The sequence below is a fragment of the Rhinoderma darwinii genome, chromosome 12, assembly GCF_050947455.1.
Source record: "Rhinoderma darwinii isolate aRhiDar2 chromosome 12, aRhiDar2.hap1, whole genome shotgun sequence".
Classification (NCBI taxonomy): domain Eukaryota; kingdom Metazoa; phylum Chordata; class Amphibia; order Anura; family Rhinodermatidae; genus Rhinoderma; species Rhinoderma darwinii.
This window is the reverse complement of record NC_134698.1, coordinates 32,852,616-32,873,723: the sequence shown is the minus strand read 5'-3', so window position 1 is coordinate 32,873,723 and position 21,108 is coordinate 32,852,616. Positions and strand designations below refer to the sequence as shown.

At 40.6% G+C, this 21,108-nt stretch overlaps 1 protein-coding gene across 11 annotated transcripts in view; it reads left to right on the top strand.

Annotated features, from left to right (window-relative positions):
- The window catches only part of MTA1 (metastasis associated 1), a 329,558-nt gene that overhangs the window by 46,101 nt on the left and 262,349 nt on the right, over positions 1-21,108 (top strand). For all 11 annotated transcript variants that reach the window (XM_075844182.1, XM_075844191.1, XM_075844183.1 and 8 more), the window contains exons 2-3: positions 4,563-4,630; positions 5,984-6,077. In XM_075844182.1, the coding sequence (XP_075700297.1) occupies positions 4,563-4,630; positions 5,984-6,077 (162 nt within the window). The remainder of the gene's footprint in view (positions 1-4,562; positions 4,631-5,983; positions 6,078-21,108) is intronic.

The following is a 21,108-nucleotide window of genomic DNA, read 5'->3' as shown; positions in this document are numbered from 1 at the left end:
GCGGCAGCACTCGCAATCGGTTCCCGGGAAAGTTTGTTGTACCAACCGCACTACTCCGACACCTGGATCGCGCTTTTAACACCCACTGTGAATTCACGTTGGCGCTGCACAGAGCCCAGCAAGCGCCGATGGGAATTTACTGTGGGCGGTTGGGAAACAGTTAAAAATGGTGATCATATTCTCTGTAGCCGATCCAATCGGTTCGGCTGTCAGAGAACAGGTTGCTAGGTAGCCAGGGACACTGACACCACCAGCGTCAGAGCGATCTCCCCAGCGCTATGAGGGCAGAAGGAGAGGTCTGCAGATTGATGTCCTATCTGCACGTGGTATATGCGAATAGGACGTGAATCTACGGATTGTGGGTATGAAAGGGTTAAGGACATCTGTAGAGTCCTGGATATACGAGGGTATATCACTCACCAAGGGTTTAAGATCGAAATCCATAAAACGGCAAACTGTCTCACATAGACTACCTTTACCGGAGACTATCGGTCCACCCAGAGGATCCATTAAGCTTTTGTGAACTTTGGGAAGTAAATACAGGGTTGCTATTACTGGTTTATCTATAACCAAACCTTCAAGTGTAGTTTTCGGTATAATAAGTCAAACGCTCTCCACAAGATCTTGTCCAATTGGGCCTTAAAGTTAGCAAGGGGACAGCCATTAAGTTTTTTTTATAGCACAACCCATCATTAAGCTTCCCTTTCGTATTTTTCAATAGGCCACACCACCAAATTACCACCCTTGTCAGCTTGCCTAATAACCACAGTTTTCATCTTCTTTAGTTGTTCTAGGGCTTCTCTTTATGCCCCATTAAGGTTATCATGAGTACGATATGCGGGCACCTTCCTTAATTCATTTGTAACCAGTCTAACAAAAGTGTCTACTGCAGGACACATGGACAAGGGTGGGAATGTGGTGGAGCGCCCGCCTAACCCTCGGTGGAAATCTTTGTTCAACAATTGGTTCCTGTTCCCTAAGTAACTCATCAAGGGCTTTGAGAGTGAGTTGTTCATCCCTCTCAGCAAAGAGCTGTGTGTCATACTTGGAAAAATGCTTTTTGAAAAGTCGTCTCAAAAAAAAATTAAAAAAAATTTGAGACCGGGGAAACAATTAAGCCCATTCCTAACACTTCTATCTGTGCTTGTGATATTGTGCAATATTTGCGAGATTAATTACCTTTAGTTGGTCTTTGGTTGTCTGTTCCTGAGATTCATCCCCCCATCTGGGGCATTTGCCTAAAAAACGACCAGTTGATACACCTTAATTGGAGGATGACGGTGTGTATCCAGACCGTGATCTAGATCTTGATCTTATAGGATGTGTCCAATTCCATCTAAATACATGATCATTCTGATAGTCCGATAGATCGCGTTGAAATTTCTATGTTTTGAATTGTTGAATCTCCTTTTCCCACTTTTGGAACTCATTATCTAATTATTTTTCAAAAACATCCATTTCCTCCTTTGTGATCTTAGCTTTTCGATCCTGCTGTAGAGGTTCAATTTCCTTTTCTAATTCCTCTAAAGTCTGTTTATCAGACCCTATCGGCAACTCCAACATCATCCTAGAGCACATTTTACACACATCTTCCCATCTTTGTCTAAATAGGTCATCAACAGTGAACGAAGGGGTGATCTTAACTCGCAAACCCCTGGGGATGAGGTCTTTACTAAGATAATGTTCCAATGACTCCTTATTCCACCATGTCTTGGTCCGTTTTTCCAATAATGATTTAATACTAATACGTATTTGAATATCTCTTTTGTTGTAAAGAGGTGCCAACCTCTGAATGTATATCACTTTTAAAAACATCAGACAACGGAGTGACACAATTTTGGTCACGACAACGATAATCCATTCCAGAACCTGTATTCACCAAAAGACAATAATTAAACAGAGAAAGAATACCCATTAATTAAAGGTCATATAACTTGCAGTATATATTAACTTGCATATGGGAACCCATATAAGACATGTACACCGAGAAAAACTTCCCTTTAAATGCTATAATAAGACCATATCCATCCTTGTATTGAAAAATAAAAAAAATCTTTATGCAAGACCTATGAACAGTTGTACATACTGTTTAAAATAACACACCCATAAAAACAAGTATGCCATATATGGACCGTGAAGTGAGGGACTTCTCCTGGAGCCGTCTCCTACAGGAAAGTAGGGGGGGTGCCATCTATGGGGGGTGACTATGTACAAGGGGGCTGTGTGGCATTACCTACAAGGGGGTCTCTGTGGCACTACCTACAAAGGGGTCTGTGTGGCACTACCTACAAGGGGGTCTGTGTGGCACTACCTACAAGGGGGTCTGTGTGGCACTACCTACAAGGGGGTCTGTGTGGCACTACCTACAAGGGGGTCTGTGTGGCACTACCTACAAGGGGTTCTGTGTGGCACTGCTTACAGGGGTTCTGTGTGGCACTATCTACAGAAGGAAGTGTGTGGCAAAAAATTTACAAATGAAATTCATCAGATTTCAAAAAGGACAGGGGAAAAAACTGATGCAAAACGGGTCAAAATTGGCCGTTTAAAAACGGCAACACGGAACAGAATCGTAACGGATGCCAAACGGCCGGGAAAAACGTCAGGTTTTTATCAGCCGACACTCAGACCCTGTCGTGTGAATAAAGCCTAAGCCATTAGTCACACGACGGGGTTTAACGGCCATTACCCGGCCGCAGTAGGAATAATATACCCCTAATGGGGCTGTTTACACGACCGATTTTTTTTTTTTTTAATTTTTTTTATTGATGGGCCAGACATGCCCTATTTTCGGCCAGCCGCCCGGCACCCATAGAAGTCTATGGGGCCGGGTAATACACGGCCATCACTGCAATGTGTCCCGAGTGATGGCCGTGTCTACCATCGCTTGCTCTCTCAGAGTGCATGTGAGGAGGAGTTTGTGCCATTCGTTCGTTTTAAAAGCGCCCTGGCCCGGCGACACCTCCCATGGCCGATGGCGCCGCTAGCAACTGCTGCTATTGCTGTATCGACGCCACTATAGCAGAGCAGGGAGGTATCTGCCTGCTCTGCTATGTGCTAGCCCCACTTTTGCTCCCTAAAGGAGCGGAATCCCCGTGTGTTCGGGGATTCCTCTCCTGGACAGAGCGCTTGATGTCTCTGTCCATATATGGACAGTGACATCAGGGGCAACTCCTGAAGCGGAATCCCCGAACACTCTGTGACCGGGGATTCCACACCAGGAGAAGCCAGTAACGTTCAGTATCCATAAATGGACACAGACGACAGGGGCTTTTCCTGAAGTGGAATCACCGGCCACATGGGGATTCCACTTCAGGAGTTGCCCCTGATGTCACAGTCCAGATATGCCCGGCCCAGAACGGATGCAAACCGGCTGGGAAAACGGCCGTATCGTGTGAATAAGGCCTAAATGTTATTTAAACAGGTTTCCCATTATCTTTTCCACTGTAAAAGGCTTTTGCAGTTTCACATAAATGGTCTCCTTAACCGGTTTAGGACATGACCAATTTTGGCCTTGAGGAGCAAACAATTTTTTTATATTTCCCTCTTAGCATCCTGTCGCTCATAACTTATTCATTTTTTTTTTGTCTGACGTAGCTGTATGAGACTTCGTTTTTTGCAGGACGAGTTGTACTTAATGTAAATGTACCTAAAAATGGTACCTACATAATCGTTTAATTTCTATAAATTTTTATTTTGCCAAAAATGTAGGAAAAAAGAAGTTTCGCTGCAGTTTTCTTTTTATTTTATTTTTTTACACCATACACTGATCATCATAAATGTTATATATTTAGTGTACAGGTTGTTACGGACGTGGCGATACCAAAAGTGTGTATTATGTCATGTTTTGGGACTTATATTATACTTTTTTTTTTTTTTATCCCATAGAGGGATTTTTCATTTTGATTTTTATTTTTGAACTTTAATGTACTGGCATATATCTATATGTAAGTACATTAGCCGGTGTATTGATTGTACCTCAGTATGCCCTAACAGAAAATATGGTCAGACAGCCCTGGGGTCCTTCAATGGACCCTGGGCTGTCTGCGCATACCAGGTATAGCCATTGATCGCTTCACAGGGATTTCCTGTGACGCAATCAAAGTGGAGACCGCTTCTCACTTTAGCTTTGATCGCGGCATTTAAGATGTTAATGAGGGGGAGGGGGAGAAGAGGTTTCTCTTCTCTCCGCCGATAGAGCGGGGCTGCAGCTCATCGTGGCGCGCGGACACTGACTCACACATTAGGAGAATACTCATCCTAATGCGCCAAGTACCCGCTGCTGAGGACGATCATTCTCGTCCTGTCAGCAACCAGTTAAAGGGCTCTTGGGGCCTATGAATATCATAGTGGCGCCATGTACTACTTTTTCCTGTCTTCAAAATGTACACCTCACTGACGATATTAACAAACCTGTACGTACGTGCAGAGGGCATCCAGTGATGTGGTTGGTACTAATTCAGTCATCTGGACATGTGGTTACCTAAATGTTACTTCTATAGCTAATGTTCCCCTGTAGAGCTTTTTGATATGTTTGTCATATTGGTCCTGTTTATTTTTTTCAGATTATGTTTACTTTGAGAACTCTTCGAGCAACCCTTACTTAATAAGACGAATAGAAGAACTTAACAAGGTATGTATATGGATGGATGTATATATGGATGGATGGATAGAATCTTTGTTTCGTTGCACTGCAATTCCGGTATATTGGAAAACTGCATTTCTAGCAATTCCCTATTATAAATCTATTAGAATGGCTCCCTTTATTATAAGGACTGGATTAACTGTATCACTTGCATTATGTTGGTGATGCGTTGCTTGCTCCATCCACACTTGTGTATTGACCTAAAACGCAATGGAAACGATTAATAAAACATGGTGCATAGGAAAAGTGGAAGTGTTTTTAGGTTGCTGCATGTGTTGTACAAAGGGTACGTGACAAATAAGCGGTGCAGTCTGATTGGTTGCTAGAAGTAACTGCACAAACTTTCCTGTTCCTTTGATAAATCCCACTAAGTATTCATTCACAATGTTTTATTGAATAATAAGAGTATTAATGGAGTTGAAAACAGAAGCATTTCTTTAATTGCGTTTTAGATATGCAACCAGATACGAAACCATATGAATAAATGTAATACAACCCGTTCAAGCAGTGTGGGATCCAATGCATTTCTAAGGGACATTACAGTTGCCTGCTGTGTAGGTATTGGCATTGATCACCGAAGAAGTGAACCGAGAGAAGAACTCAACAACGGCCCATTTAATGGGGATAGATGCGCCTTTGAGATTTGTTTGGGCTTCTATAATGTGACTTACTCCATAGGTGCCCTGTCCTAGTAAGAACCTCAAGTCTCTGGGTATAATTTCCAGCAACTTAATTTGCTAAATAAATTCACCTTGTTCATTTTGCTAACCGAACATAGTATAATAATTAGAAACCTGTCCTGAAAGCAGGGGACGAGATGTAGTTTGAAGTATATGACCAGGACATCGATTCTATGGCCTCTTTAGAATTACATAGAAATGTGCACATTTTTGTCTAAAAGACTGCAGCATAATGCTATATCTGTCACCACCGACACTTTTACTTCTAGCATAGATCCCCTTATAATTAGAAGTAGTGCACATTCACCACTAACTAAACCCCCCCCCCCCCCAATAATACTGGTTAGCAAAACTGATGATCTCTTCCGCAGGTATAGAAATTGTTAGTGGTAGCAAAAATGTGTGGGTTAAATGTTCAGTCAATCGAGATCAGGTGCTGAAAACCCCAACTGATCACTATGAGAAAAGGGCGTACAGTGCTATGCTGGGGTCCCTGCACCTTCCATTCCCAGCAGCTCATGGAAAACATACGGTCCGTATTTATATGAAGGGCATTACAGAGTTGGCATGAGTCCATATCACATGCAGAATTGATTTGCGTGTGTGTGTGATGTCTTACAGCTGATTGCAACTTTTCTGAATATAATTTCTTCATTAACAGACTGCAAATGGAAATGTTGAAGCAAAGGTTGTCTGTTTCTATAGAAGGAGAGATATATCCGGCACGCTTATTTCTTTAGCAGACAAACATGCAAGTAAGTCCTTATATTATACAGCTTAACCTTCTACTATAATATGGACTCGTGGTACCTTAGAGGGGTTATGAGGGGACCGAAAAGTATTAGCTGTGTACTCACTGCAGTATGCGAGTACACTGTACACTCGCTAATATAATCTCCGGTCCCCCGTCACGCTAATTATGAGATTTTTATAGATTTAGAGCTGGCGGGAGACCAGAAGTCTAGTGGCACGGTCTTCCTTCATGACACGACTCCTCATCATGTGACCAGCCCCGCTGTACTCTTACTCTTATGTACTTTCTGTAGCAGTAGTACAGCGGGGCTGGTCACATGGCGAAGAGTCATATTGTCATGAAGGAAGACTGTGCAACTAGACTTCCTATCCCCCACCAGCGCTATAAAAATCTATTAAAATCTCAGAATCAGCGCGACGAGGGGGACCAGAATGTATATTGGCGAGTGTACTCTCATACTTCAGTGAGTATGCTGCTAATACTTTTCGGTCCCCACATAACCCCTTTAAACTTAACATTCTTGTGTATGATTTGTTTCTGCGTTTAAAATTTTGGAAAACTTACCATAGAGCCTGTTCACGCCTGCATTGAAGTCTCCACAGATCCGGCCAAAAATAACGGAAACCATAGCAAAGCATGGTAAAAATCATGAACATCCTGACAGAAACCCGACAGAACCCATTAAAGTCAATTTGTTCGGTCAGCGGCCTATGGTGTCCGTTCTTCAACGGAATCGGCGCTTCCGGTATTTTCATTATTCTGCTCCTCTGTTGAAGCAGAACAACAAACACCAACGCGGGTGTGAACCCAGCCTTATGCTTCGTTCTTTACTCACATGATCGGCATAAGACTATGTTTACACAGGGAAATTTTTAGCTGCTGAGAAATCTGCATTGTAAATCCAAGCCGATTTTTAATGCTTCGATGAGCATCCGCACCAGGCCCTAAAATCCACCATTCACTTTTATTGCACTGTAGTTGCTGCAGATTTTGAATGGGGAATTTGCAGCAAATCGACCTTGCGGGAACATGGCCTACTGTGGGATTTTTATTTTATAAACAATTTTTTGTTTGGATTGAGCTTTCTTTTGGTACCAAAGCACACTGTATCTTTTTTTTTTATTTTGCAAATTCCATCAAAGGCTAAGGGCCTGTTCACATCCGCGTTTGGCTTCCGTTCATGGGCTCCGTTCGACCTTTCCGTCGGAGGAACCGATGAATGGAAACCATAGCTTCCGTTTGCATTACCTTTGATTTCAATTTCCGTAAGGTTTCCGTTTTTTTTTTTTTTGCGGAAAAAATTGTGTAGTTGACTACGCAATTGTTTCCACGAAAAAAAACGGAAGCCAATCTCCAGGGATTGTGTAGCACTGTCCATTACATGCTGCACTCAGCTGCATGTGTATGGGCAGGTGAAAGGTTCTCTTAAAATATATATGAACAGACAAATGTTCATGAATAACTGCCGTCCTGGTCAATTTGAGACCGACACAAATTTTGGTTTTCACAAAGTCTGCTACTTCAGTGTTTTTAGATCTTTTAGTCACATGTTTCTATGGTATATTGAAGAACAATTATAATAATTTCATAAGTTTTTAAACATTTATTAACAAATACATCAAGTTTATACAAAGACTCAATATTTACAGTGTTGACCCTTCTTTTTCAAGACTTCTGCAATTCACCCTGGCATACTGAATAACCGCTTCTGGGCTAAATCCTGACTGATGGCAACACCTTCTTGTCTAATCACAGAAATTGTGATAAAATCCAAGCACTGTTTTTTGTTTGTCCACCCGCTTTTTGAGGATTGACCACAGGATTGAGGTCTGGGGAGATTCCTGGCCATGGACCCAAAATGTCAATGTTTTATTCACCGAGTCGCTTAGTTATCACTTTTGCCTTGTGACGTGGTGCTCCATCATGCTGGAAAACCCATTGTTCATCACCAAATTTCTCCTGGATCATTGGGAGAAGTTGCTATTGAAGGATGTTTAGATACCATTCTTTATTCATAGAAGTGTTCTTAGGCAAAATTGTGAGTGCGCCTACTCCCTTGATGAAAAGCAGCCCCCACACATGAATTGTCCCAGGATGCTTTACTGTTGGCATGACACAGGACTCATGGTAGCACTCACCTTTTCTTCTCTGGATAATCCTTCTTCCAGATGTCCCAAACAGTCTGAAGGGGGCTTCATCAGAGAAAATAACTTTACCCCAGTCCTCTAGAACTCCAATCCTCGTTCTTCCTGCAGGATGTCAGTCTGTCCCTGATGGTTTTTCTTGGAGAGAAGTGGCTTCTGTGCTGCATTTCTAGACACTAGGGCAGCCTGCAAAAGTCTTCTCCTCACTGTGTGCGCAGATGCATGGACACCTCCCTCCTGCCATTCCTGAGCAAGCTCTGCACTGGTGTTGAACCAATCTCTTAGCTGAAACCTCTTTGGGAGACTATCATGGCACTAGCTGAACTTTCTTGGGCGCCCTGTAGCCTTCTTCACAGCAATTGAAACTCTCTCCTTGAAGTTCTTGATCAGATAAATGGTTGATTTAGGGGCAATCTTACAAGCCGCAATGCCGTTGCCTATAAAGCCCTTTAGATGTAAAGAAATGATGACTGCATGTGTTTCCTTAGAGGTAACCATGGTTAACAGAAGAAGACAATGATTTCAAGCACTGTTCCCCTTTTAAAGCAACCAGTCTGCACTTCTAATTCATTCATCATGACCGAGTGATATCATCTTCCTTGTCCTCATTAACACTTTCTCCTGAGCTAATGAGAAGATCACTGAAATTGTTAGCAGGTCATTTTGTGGCAGGGCTGAATGCAGTGAAAATGTTTTTTTGTGTGATTTAAGTGAGTTTTCATGGCAAGTAATGATTTTGAAATTTCAATTTATCTGACCACTCTTCATAACAATGTAGAATTAATGCAAATTGCCACTATAAAAACTGAAGCAGCAAACTTTGTGAAAACCGAAATCAAAAGCCACGAAACAAAAATCTACAGTCCTGGCCAAAAGTTTTGAGACTATGGTAGTCTGCTGCATCTTCTATTCTCTGAATCAGAACTGCACAAAGCTTCTCCCTTTCGACTTTTTTGTTCCCATTCTCCTTTGGCAGAGATGATGGCTATTAGGGTGAACTGCTTTGTTCAGCAGTAGGTAAATTTGGGTATACGGCATGATTCAGTTGTGTAGTTATTTATGGCAGAATCTGAAATGATCAGGTATGCAGTTTTATTAATTAATCCTGTAACTAAAAACAAATGTGCTGGAGCTGCCATATTGTCTGCATGTACATGGCTTTTCTGGTATCTGTGAAGCTAGTACAGAGGTCATTGGGCCTGATGGCACTTCGCAATGAATGGGGATAAAGCCTTGTCAGTGGCAACTGTTTCTCTGTCCAGGATAGATATCTGGGATCATTTGGTAAACTATGTTCACACAGCCAAAATGCTGCAGATTTTCTGTCTAGAGAATCTGCATCCTATTACAGTAGCAGTAAAGTGGATGAGATTTTAACACCTCCCCCTGCAAATATTGACCGGCGGTGCAGATTTTTTTTTATCCGAAACGTCAAATTCTTGCTGGGGAATGGCTGCGTATCTGGTCTAGATTTTCCCCTTTAAATTTAATGGGAAAGTGAAAATTCCCGGCAAAAAATATACAAACATTGCATGTTTTTTCTGAAAAATAGCTGCAGTTCTGCAGCAAGAGTCGCAATTGCAAAAAACAACCCTATTTCCACATTAAAACCTAGTACTATACTCGCCATCCCCGCTCCGCCAATCTGCTCTCTGTGCACCTGGCGTCCTATTTTCTGCAGCAAATTTAAACTTGTGTGAAGTAACCCTTTGGGGATGCTCGCTCATATACGGTTTTTGTTTTTTTACTACAGCAGCCAGATGATACATTGTGCGACCAGGAATGGTTTTTAAACCCGCTCATTACACTGTAAAAGCTATGCACAAAAAAACTGGTCCTAGTAGCAGATTTGATGTTGACATTTTGTTTTTTGTGTGCTTTCTTTCTAACTGTTCTTCATTTGTACGTGAGTTTTATATACTTTTTGTATCACTGGCTATCCCTAATTCAATGAATTTTGCGGTGTGTGGGTAAACGTTCTATATAGAAGAAGCTCTCATCTCTCCCTGTCCTCTGGGATTCCAAATCTATTTTACCTAGGTCTCACACACTCTCTCCTGTCATTGGAAGCCAAACCTATTAGAATGTTTTGGAGGTTTATAGAAAATACAAAGCTTGGGCTTTGTTCTCATCTGCGTCGGGGGTTCTGTCGGAGCTTTCCCTCAGAACGGAACTCTGACTGAAACAAATGGAAAACAACGGTTTGTTTGCATCACCATTGATTTCAATATGTTTCCAAGAATAGGCAGCACTCCGATTCAAAGTGAAAAAAAACTTTATCGTGTAATACTTTGGATCCAAGTTCACGTGTGTGTTGATTTCGGCGTCCTAAGGATTAGTTTGCGCATGTCTGACATCACGTGGGTTCGCGCCTGCGCATTAGCCATGTATAGTCATTGGCAGGCATTTTGGTAAAGGTAATATCCTTACCTAATAGACGAAATACTGCGCATGTCAGCGCATGTGAGATTTGATAAACTATCGTACTAGGTCAATGAGAATGATATAGGAAACGGTGAAATCGCTCACTACTCAAATTTAAGAGAATTATATATGAGACATTATAAATATAGTCCCTAATATAGTATAGTTTGTTTAGAGGTGACATTTTATTATGTAGTATATGTCCCTGTGTTATAAATTATGAAAGTTATTGTGATAATATAACTAGAATTATATCAAAGTTAAAAAAATAAATAAATAAAAAAAGGCTGAAAAAACACATCAGTGTGAATAGAGACATAATGTTGGAAAATTCAATATTAAACATTTCTGGTCACGAGAACGCTGTTATTATAGATCATCCTTGTTTTCATATGATACATAGACACAATTTATAAAGATAAATTTTGATGCGCATGGCAATAATAAATATAAAAATGTATGTTACGCACCGGAATAAAGGGAGTCCAAAGTAAAACATGGGTAGAACTTGTATATGACTCATGGTAAAGTAATCTGAAAGAGATCATTTTAAAGTTATAACAAATGCTGTAGTAGTAGACTAAGTTAGATACACGAGGTCAACCCATCCTGACCTGTGGGCAAATTGAATCCTAAACAATGCCATGGGTGATGAAGTCAACATTCAATCCATGAGGTTTTAATGTGTGCAATCTCTGTATCCACTGTAATTCCTTATATTTCAACAATTTAATGAGTACCCGTCTACGCAGCATGGGAATATGGTCTATCGAGTGAACCAATATTTCTTTCTCGGTGTGTCCTGCCTCAGTGTAATGCTTGGACACTGGAAGGTCCAGGCGTTTTTTGCGGATGGTATATCGATGTTGGTTTAATCTGATCTTAAATTCCAGGGAAGTCTCACCGACATAAAGGTGACCGGGACACTCCAAAATATAAACAACATAGTCTGAGGTACAATTCAGATAGTCGTATCTCATATGTCCGTTTAGTCAAAGGATGAGTAAATTTAGATCCTTTCTGCATCAGAGGGCAGTTGATACAGTTTAAACAGGGATAACAACCCATATTTTTCTTTGTGACCTATGTCTGTCCGTCCTATCTGTGCCAATATCAGATTTCACCAATCCTGTAGATTTGCCGATCTCCGATACAAAAACAGTGGGGCATTTTTAATCCCCGGAATATGTGGTAGGCAATTTTGTAACATTGGCCAGTGGTTGAGAATGATTTTTATTAATGGTGTAACTGTTCTCCTCATATGTGGTGACTAAGGGTATGCGGGCAGGTTTTGGAATTCGATTTTTAGTGACCAATAATCCATTCCTGCTTATATTGTCAACTATTTCTCTTTGACGTTCGAGAGAAGATGCTGGATAACCTCTATGACTGAATCTATTCTCCGTATTCTGGAGTGTCCTCTATTTAGTCCTCTACACTTGTAGTTCTTTTAGCCCGTATATATTGGCTAACGGTAAAACTTCTGACCATCGGTCTCGGATGGTTACTATTAAATATCAGTAAATTATTTTTATAAGTAGGTTTTACATAAAGTTCCGTGGTGAACGCACCATCTTGGAAGTTAATGAGCACATCAAGGAACTGTATTGATTTGTCCGAACTTATAAGAGTAAATTTAACAGTAGGATCGATTTGTATTAAAAAAAGAGTGAAATAATTGCAGCTCACTCTCCCTGCCTTTCCAGATAAGGAAGACGTCGTCTTTGTATCTACACCACCTCAGTACTTGGCTGAAGTGGTGGGACACATAGACTAACGCCTCGTCGAGGTGTCGCATATACATGTTGGCGTATGTGGGGGATACATTTGACCACATGGCTGTGCCCTGAGTTTGTATATAAAAGTCATCACGAAAAAGAAAGTAGTTGTCTGTCAATATGATTCCCAGCAAATCCAAAAATAATTGTTGTGTATGTGGCAGTGACCTGTAAACCCCTGTGATGTTCTATGGATGTATATAAACTTGTAATGTCAAAAGATGCGAGTGTAATATGTTGGCCTTGTTGTACCTCTACTGAATTTAATTTATTCAATAATTTGGAGGTATCTTTTATGTAGAACGCACCAGTAGAGAGATCTCTCTAAGAAACCTATCTAAAAATATTGCCATATGGCTAAAGATTAAATCCGTACCGGAGACCATCGGTCGTCACGGTGGGTTAATTAATGATTTATGTACTTTTGGCACTGTGTATAATACTGGTGTTCTTGGATTATCTATGATTAAGTATTTTATATGTTTTTTCATCAATAATTCCATCCTGTAGGGCCTTGTTAACAATGTTTTGAATTCGTCTTGCGATCTTAAATTTTGGATCAGAGGTAAGTTTATTATAAACAGCGGTCACTTAATTGTCTCCGAATTTACTCTTCATAGAGGGTCGTATCCATTATGACCACAGCACCACCCTTGTCCGCGGGTTTAATTGTGATGTGGTCGTCATGGATCAGAGCCTTCAATGCATGTATTTAATCTCCAGTCATATTTGGATGTTTAAAGGGGGAATGTAGAGTTTGAATTTTTAGTTGTTCAATGTCCCTCTTCACTGCCGATACAAATGCATCTAATGCTGCAACATAATTGGCTGGCAAAAAGTTACTCTTATTTTATAGATTAACATCTTCTAAACAAATCTCTGAGCTTTTCACCTTGTTTGTTAGTACCTACTCAGTGAACCAACACTTCAACCTGATAGATCTGAATTTTTTTTATGTAAATCATTGTCCAACTGTATCCAGTCCGTATGGGAGGACGGGCAAAATGAGAGTCCTTTGTTTAGAACCAATGTTTCTGCGGTGGTTTGAATTCTGGAGGAAATATTGATGACTAGGTCTTCCTTTGTATCACTCCCTGTGTCACTGGTGGCTGTGATCTCTGCTTCCTCTGTGTTCGATGATGTATCCTCCCACCTCTTCTGGTGGGTTTCGTGCCAAAGTGGGAATCCCTAAAAAGGAGAAGAAGATGGTGCATCCTTTTTCTGCTGGGTTGACTCCTGTTGTCTCCTTCGCTTTCTGGTGTCATAAACTTGGCCATTTCTTCCAAATGAATTGTCATTCCAATAATATAATCTGCCCCTTCGATAGTCATCACTCTCACGTTGCCATTTTCTCCTTTTTAACATCCTCTTGCTCGCTTTCAAATTTACCTGTGAAATTTTTAAGATCTTGAGTAAACTTGTGTCTTTAACAAAGAAAGTAATGTATTGTTAGCCTCTTGTATAGCTTTTTGGACCACACATTTCTATTGAATCCAAAGATAATTTATTGGATAATTGCTGTAGACAGTTGCAAAATAAATCACTCTGTGAAAACAGATTTGGTCTCAAATTAAACGTTTGGAGTCAGATTCAATCCTGCGCTTTAAATCAATAGCAGAAGGCATTTTTAGGAAACTAACCTCTCCCTCCAAGTCTTGAAGGATACACCGGGCATCCGCCTCCGTGTAGCAAAAGGTATCAAGAATACAGAGATTGCACACATTAAAACCTCATGGATTGAATGTTGACTTCATCACCCATGGCATTGTTTAGGATTCAATTTGCCCACAGGTCAGGATGGGTTGACCTCGTGTATCTAACTTCGTGTACTATTACATCATTTGTTATAACTTTAAAATGATCTCTTTCAGATTACTTTACCATGAGCCATATTTTACTTTGGTCTCCCTTTGTTCCTGCGTGTAACATACAATTTTATATTTAATATTGCCATGAGCATCGAAATAGAACTTTATAAATTGTGTCTATGTACCATATGAAAACAAGGATGATCTATAATAGCGCTCTTGTGACCAGAAATGTTTAACCCCTTAGTGACCAACAATACGCCTTTTCACGTTCGTCACTAAGGGGCCTTAGACTAGGCTCACGTGAAAAGGTCTCCCGTGCAGGCTGGAGCCGGGGCTCAGCTGTCTGATGACAGCTGAGCTCCTGCTCCAACGCCCGCAATCAAAGTTTACTTAGATTGCGGCAGTTTAACCCGTTAAATGCCGCCGTCAATAGCGACCGCAGCATTTTAACTTGTTTACAGAGGGAGTGAGCTCCCTCTGTCACCCATCGGCGGCCCGCAAATGCAATCGCTGGTCTCCGATGGGGTGTCATGGCAGCCGGGGGCTTGATAAAAGCCCCCAGGTCTGCCCTGGACATATGCCGGTTAGGACGCGCCGGAGGCACGTCCTAACAGATTGCCTGTCAGATTTACACTGACAGGCAATAATGCTCTGGTATACGAAGTATACCAAAGCATTATAGCAGCGATCTGAAGATCACACAGTAAAGTCCCCCTAGTGGGACTAATGAAATAAATAATAAATGTGAAATAAAGATTAATAATAAAAATGACAGTAAAAAAATTAATAAAACCATTTTTTCCATAAAAAGTGGTTTTATTTAGTAAAAGTGTAAAAAAGAAATAAAAGTACGCATATATGGTATCGCCGTGACCCTAATGACTCCATTAATAAAGTTAATATGTAATTTAAACCGCAAGGTGAATACCGTAAAAAAAAAACGCAAAAAACAATGGCGAAATTGCAATTTTTTTCCATTGCCCCCCAAAAAAGTCATAATAAAAATGAATCAATAAGTCCCATGCACCCCAAAAAAGTACCGATCAAAACTACGTCTCGTCCCGCAGAAAACAAGCCAAAAAAATCACTACATTGATGGAAAAATAAAAAAGTTACGGCTCTTGGAAAGCGACGATGCAAAAACAAATAATTTTAGTTCAAAAGTGTTTTTATTGTGCAAAAGTCGTAAAACAGAAAAAACCTCTACATATGTGGTATCGCCGTAATCGTACCGACCCAGAGAATAAAGGTAACATGTTATTTACACCGCACAGTGAACGGCGTACATTTAAAAACTCATAGAACAATGGTGGAATTTCAGTTTTTTTTTTATAATCCCCCCAAAAAAAGTTAATAAAAGTTAATAAAAAAATTGTGTACCCTAAAATGGTGCTATTAAAAAGTACAACTAATCCCGCAAAAAACAAGTCCTCATACAGCTATGTAGACGAAAAAATAAAAAAGTTATAGCTCTTTGAATGCGACTATAGAAAAACTAATAAAATAGCTTGGTCATTAGGGCCTAAAATGGGCTGGTCACTAAGGGGTTAAGGACGCAGCCACTTTTGGACCTTATGACAGTCTCATTTTTTAAATCTGACATATGTCACTTTATGTGGTAATAACTCTGGAATGCTTTTACCTATCCAAGCGATTCTGAGATTGTTTTCTCGTGACATATTGTACTTTAAGTTAGTGAAAAAATTTGGTCGATATATTCAATATTTGTGTGTGAAAAACACCAAAATTTTGAGAAAATGTGCAAAAAATTAGCATTTTCTAAATTCAAATGTATCTGCTTGTAAGACAGATCGTTATACCACACAATAGTTACTAGCTAACATTTTCCATATGTCTACTTTTATGTTTGCATCGTTTTTTGAACATCCTTTTATTTTTTTTAGGACGTTACAAGGCTTATAAGTTTAGCAGCAATTTCTCAAATTTTCAAGAAAATTTCAAAAGCCAATTTTTTTAGGGACCAGTTCAGTTCTGAAGTGGCTGTGAGGGCCTTATATATTAGGAACCCCCACAAATCACCCCATTTTAATAACTGCACCCCTTAAAGTATTCAAAACAGCATTTAGAATGTTTGTTTCTTAACCCTTTATGCGTTTCACAGGAATTAAAGCAAAGTGAAAGGGAAATTTGCAAATTTCATTTTTTTGCAGAAATTACATTTTAATCCATTTTTCCTGTTATACTGAAGGTTTTTACCAGAGAAACACAACTAAATATTTATTGCCCTGATTCTGACGTTTTTAGAAATATCCCACATGTGGCCCTAGTGCGCTACTGGACTGAAACACCGGCCTCAGAAGCAAAGGAGTACCTAGAGGATTTTTGGGCCTTCCTTTTCTTAAATTATATTTCAGGCACCATGTCAGGTTAGAAGAGGTCTTGTGGTGGCGAAACAAAGGAAACCCCACAAAAGTGACTACATTTAGAAAACTACACCCCTTGAGGAATTCATCTAGGGGTGTAGTGAGCATTTTGACCCCACAGGTGTTTCATAGATTTCATTAGAATTGGGCAGTGAAAATGGATGTAGCTTTACCTCAAAAGTGTTATTTTTTTCAACAAATAAATGAGGAAAAGCAACCCAACATTTGTAAAGCAACTTCTCCAGAGTACGGAAATACCCAACATGTGGTCATAAACTGCTGTTTGGGCAAGCGGCAGGACTCTGAAGGAAAGGCACGCCGTTTAGCTTTTGAAGTACAGATTTTGCTGGTTTGATTTCTCGGCACCATGTCGCATTTGTAAAGCTCCTAAGGTACCAGTACAGTGGAAACCCCCCAAAAGTGACTCCATTTGGGAAACTACACCCCTAGAGGAATTCAACTAGGGGTGCAGTGAGCATTTTGACCCCCCAGGTGTTCCATAGATTTCATTAGAATTAGGCAGTAAACATGAAAAATTTCATTTTTTTCCCCCCACTAAGACGTAGCTTTAGGTAAGAATGTTTCATTTTCTCATCAAATAAAGGAGAAAAATCACCGTAACATTTGTAAAGCAACTTCTTCTCCAGAGTACGGAAATACCCCATATGTGGTAATAAACCACTGTATGAATACACATCAGGGCTCAGAAGGGAAGGAGCGCCATTTGGCTTTTGGAGTACAGATTTTGCTGGATTGGTTTATCTGCACCATGTCGCTTTTGCAAAGCCACTTAGGTAGTAGTACAGTTGAAACTACCCAAAAGTGACTCCATTTGGCAAACTACACCCATTGAGGAATTCATCTAGGGGTGTATAGTGAGCATTTTGACCCCACAGGTGTCTCATATATTTTATTAGAAATGGGCAGTGAAAATGAAAAATTACATTATTTTCCAATAACACGAAGCATTAGTTAAACATTTTTCATTTTCTCAACAAATAAAGGAGAAAAAGAACCGCTTTTGAAGCGCAGATTTTGCTTGGTGTATTAGTGGTATTTCAGCTCATAATGTGGGGGCGTATGTGAGCTGGGCGGAGTACATCAGGGCATATGTAAGCTGGGCGGAGTGCAAAAGGTTATAATAGGATGATGTAATAATGGGGAGAATGAATAATCCATAGATTGGAGTGGTACACAGGCCGGGTTTATTGGGTATTATACAAAATATCTGCGCTCCAGTATTGCCTTATATTTTACTTCTTCACTAGCCCTATAAGCAGCACAAGGCCCTAAAGTTTCCTCATCACCGCTGCATCTACAGGGTCCACCTGTGGGGTCCAGCAAATGACGATGTGGGGTATTTAGGGAAATTCTACTGGACCTAAAAATGAGTCTGGGCCGTCATTTAGCATCATTGTGCATTGCGTTTTGAGAGTCATAACGTGTTATTTTTCCGGTGACGGAGCTGTGTGAGGGCGCGTTTTTTGTGGAACGAGCTGTAATTTTTATTGGTTCCATTTTGGGGTACATGCGATTTTTTAATTTTTTTTTTTTTTTATTTTTTATTTTTTTTTAATTTTTTTTTTATCACTATTTATTCCATTTTTTGGGGGATGAGGAAACCAAAAAACAGCCATTCCAGCACGTTTCTTTTTTGTTGTTTTTTTACAGCGTATCGCCCCGCAGAATAAAGTTAACATGTTGTTTATACTGCACGGTGAACAATTACAGCGACACCAAATTTATATCGTTTTTTTTATGTTTCACTACGTTCCCACAATAAAAATACTCTTTTCTAAAAAAATCATGTTTTGGTATTGCCATTTTCTGTCAGCCATAACTTTTTCTATTGGTACTGTTTTGCGTGACTTGCAACTTTTTGATCACTTTTTATGAATTTTTTTTTGAGACAAGATGACCAAAAAATAAAGTACTGTCATTGTTTTTTATGAAAGAAATGTACGGTGTTCATCGTCCGGTAAAAATGTGATATTTTTATAGATCAGGCCGTTTCGAACGCGGCGATACCTATTATGTATATATTTTTTTTTCATATTTTCATTTTTTTTCTAGTAATAAAGGAGTTGATCAGAGAAACAGGGCAAGTGTTGTTTTTATTATTTATTTATTTTTCTTTCACATTTTTTTTTTTAAATTTTTTTACTTTTTTCTTTTACACTGACCTGGGGACTTGAAGATCTGGTCTTTTGATTCCCGCTACGATACACTGCACTACTTATGTATGTACTTATGTAGTGCAGTGTATCGTAACTGTCATTCTTCATTTGACCGTTAGCGTATTAGGTCCTGCCTCGGGCAGGACCTAATAGGCTTCCGTACCTGGGCAACCAGGAAGCCTAGTAACGGCTTCCTGGTTGCCATATCAACAATCGCCACCCGCGATCCATCGCGGGGGGGCCCGGGGGTTACAGAGGTAGCTCCCTCCCTCTGTCAACCACTTCAATGCGGCGGACGCCATTGACAGCCGCATTGAAGGGGTTAAATGGCTGCGATTGGCGGTAACAGCCATTGCAGCGGCATGTCAGCTGTGTATAACTATCCTGTGCTTGCTTTATCTCCAGGACATAACTGTACGCCCATGTGCGGGAACTCACTTGGTTTCCAGGCGTATAGTTACGCCCAATAGCGGGAAAGTGTTAGGCTGTGTTCACACTGAGTTTTTTGCAGGAGGAAAATTCCTCCTGTAAAAACTGACCCTGGAGGTTTTCATGTTTGACGTGGTTTTTGAGGCGGTTTTTCAGGCTGTTTTTGCCGAGGTTTTCACATGCATGACATCCTTCTGTCAACGGATCTGTCACCATTGAAATGAATGGTGATGCAAACGGAACTTGCTTCACACTTGCCTTTCCGTTGAGGGGTTCCCCTGACTGAAAGCACCGACGGAACCCCTCCGCAGAAACCACGCTGATGTGAACAGGCCCACATTAAAAAAAAACATTGTTTTCTGTTTGCATCATCATTGACTTCAATGCTGATGGATCCGTTGCTAATGGGATTCCCTACACTTCGGTATTGGATCCGTCAAAACGACAGAACCCTTTGCACAACGGGGACAAACCGAAACCACTAGGGTATGTTCACACGAGGGCGTCCGTAACGGCTGAAATTACGGGGATGTTTCAGCCTGAAAACATCCCCGTAATTTCATCCGTAACGGCATGTGCTGGCGCTTGAACGCCGCGTCCATTACGGACGTAATTGGCGCTGCTATTCATTAGAGTCAATGAATAACGGCTCCAATTATGGCCAAAGAAGTGACAGGTCACTTCTTTGACGCGGGCGTCTATTTACGCGCCGTCATTTGACAGCGGCGCGTAAATTACGCCTCGTGTGAACAGACAAACGTCTGCCCATTGCTTTCAATGGGCAGATGTTTGTCAGCGCTATTGAGGCGCTATTTTTGGACGTAATTCGGGGCAAAAACAACCAAATTACGTCCGTAATTAGTGCGTGTGAACATACCCTTCGCAACGGATCTGTCACCACTTCACACTTGCCTTTCCGTTGAGGGGTTCCCCTGACTGAAAGCACCGACGGAACCCCTCAGCGGAAACCACGCTGATGTGAACAGGCCCACATTAAAAAAAAAAAAAAGTATACTTACTTCTTGAATCAATTTCCCAACATCAATGTCCATTCGGTGGTACACCTCTGCTGTAAAAAAGAGATGACATACATGAACAACTGCATAACAAAATTAAAAAATTGAAAAAAAAAATGCACAGCTCCATACATGTATAGCATGTATGGAGCATAGGAGCAATTGCACTTACTTGTATTTGGATGCAGGACTTCGGTTTTCTGTATCCCTCAGGGGAGTTCTGTCCACGATGTTTTTCAGCCTCCACGAGCAGAGAGGAAATGACAGCCCCTTGCTGGGCTGGACTAGCAGCAGGAGACGACTCCTGCAAAACACTCGGCAATATACTCGTCAGAAAACACCTCACTAGTTCGAGGTGTTTTTTGACGTGTCCCCATTGATTTCAATGCGGTTTTGGACGCGGAAACCGCATCAAGATGGATCATGTCCCTTCTTTTTGCCGCGAGGCGTTTTTTTACTCGCGGTAAAAAAACGCCTCCGTCTCCCATTGAAATCAATGGGAGTCATTTTGGCGCGTTTTCCGACGCGTTTTCCGCGTCAAAACTCCGTGTGAACACAGCCTTAATATTGCATTTTCCGACATTATTATTATATAATTCTAGTTATATTATCACAATAACTTTCATAATTTATAACATAGGGACATATACTACATAATAAAATGTCACCTCTAAACAAACTATACCATATTAGGGACTATATTTATAATGTCTCATATATAATTCTCTTAAATTTGAGTAGTGAGCGATTTCACCGTTTCCTATATCATTCTCATTGACCTAGTACGATAGTTTATCAAATCACGCATGCGCTGACATGCGCAGTATTTAATCTATTAGGTAATGATATTACCTTTACCAAAATGGCCG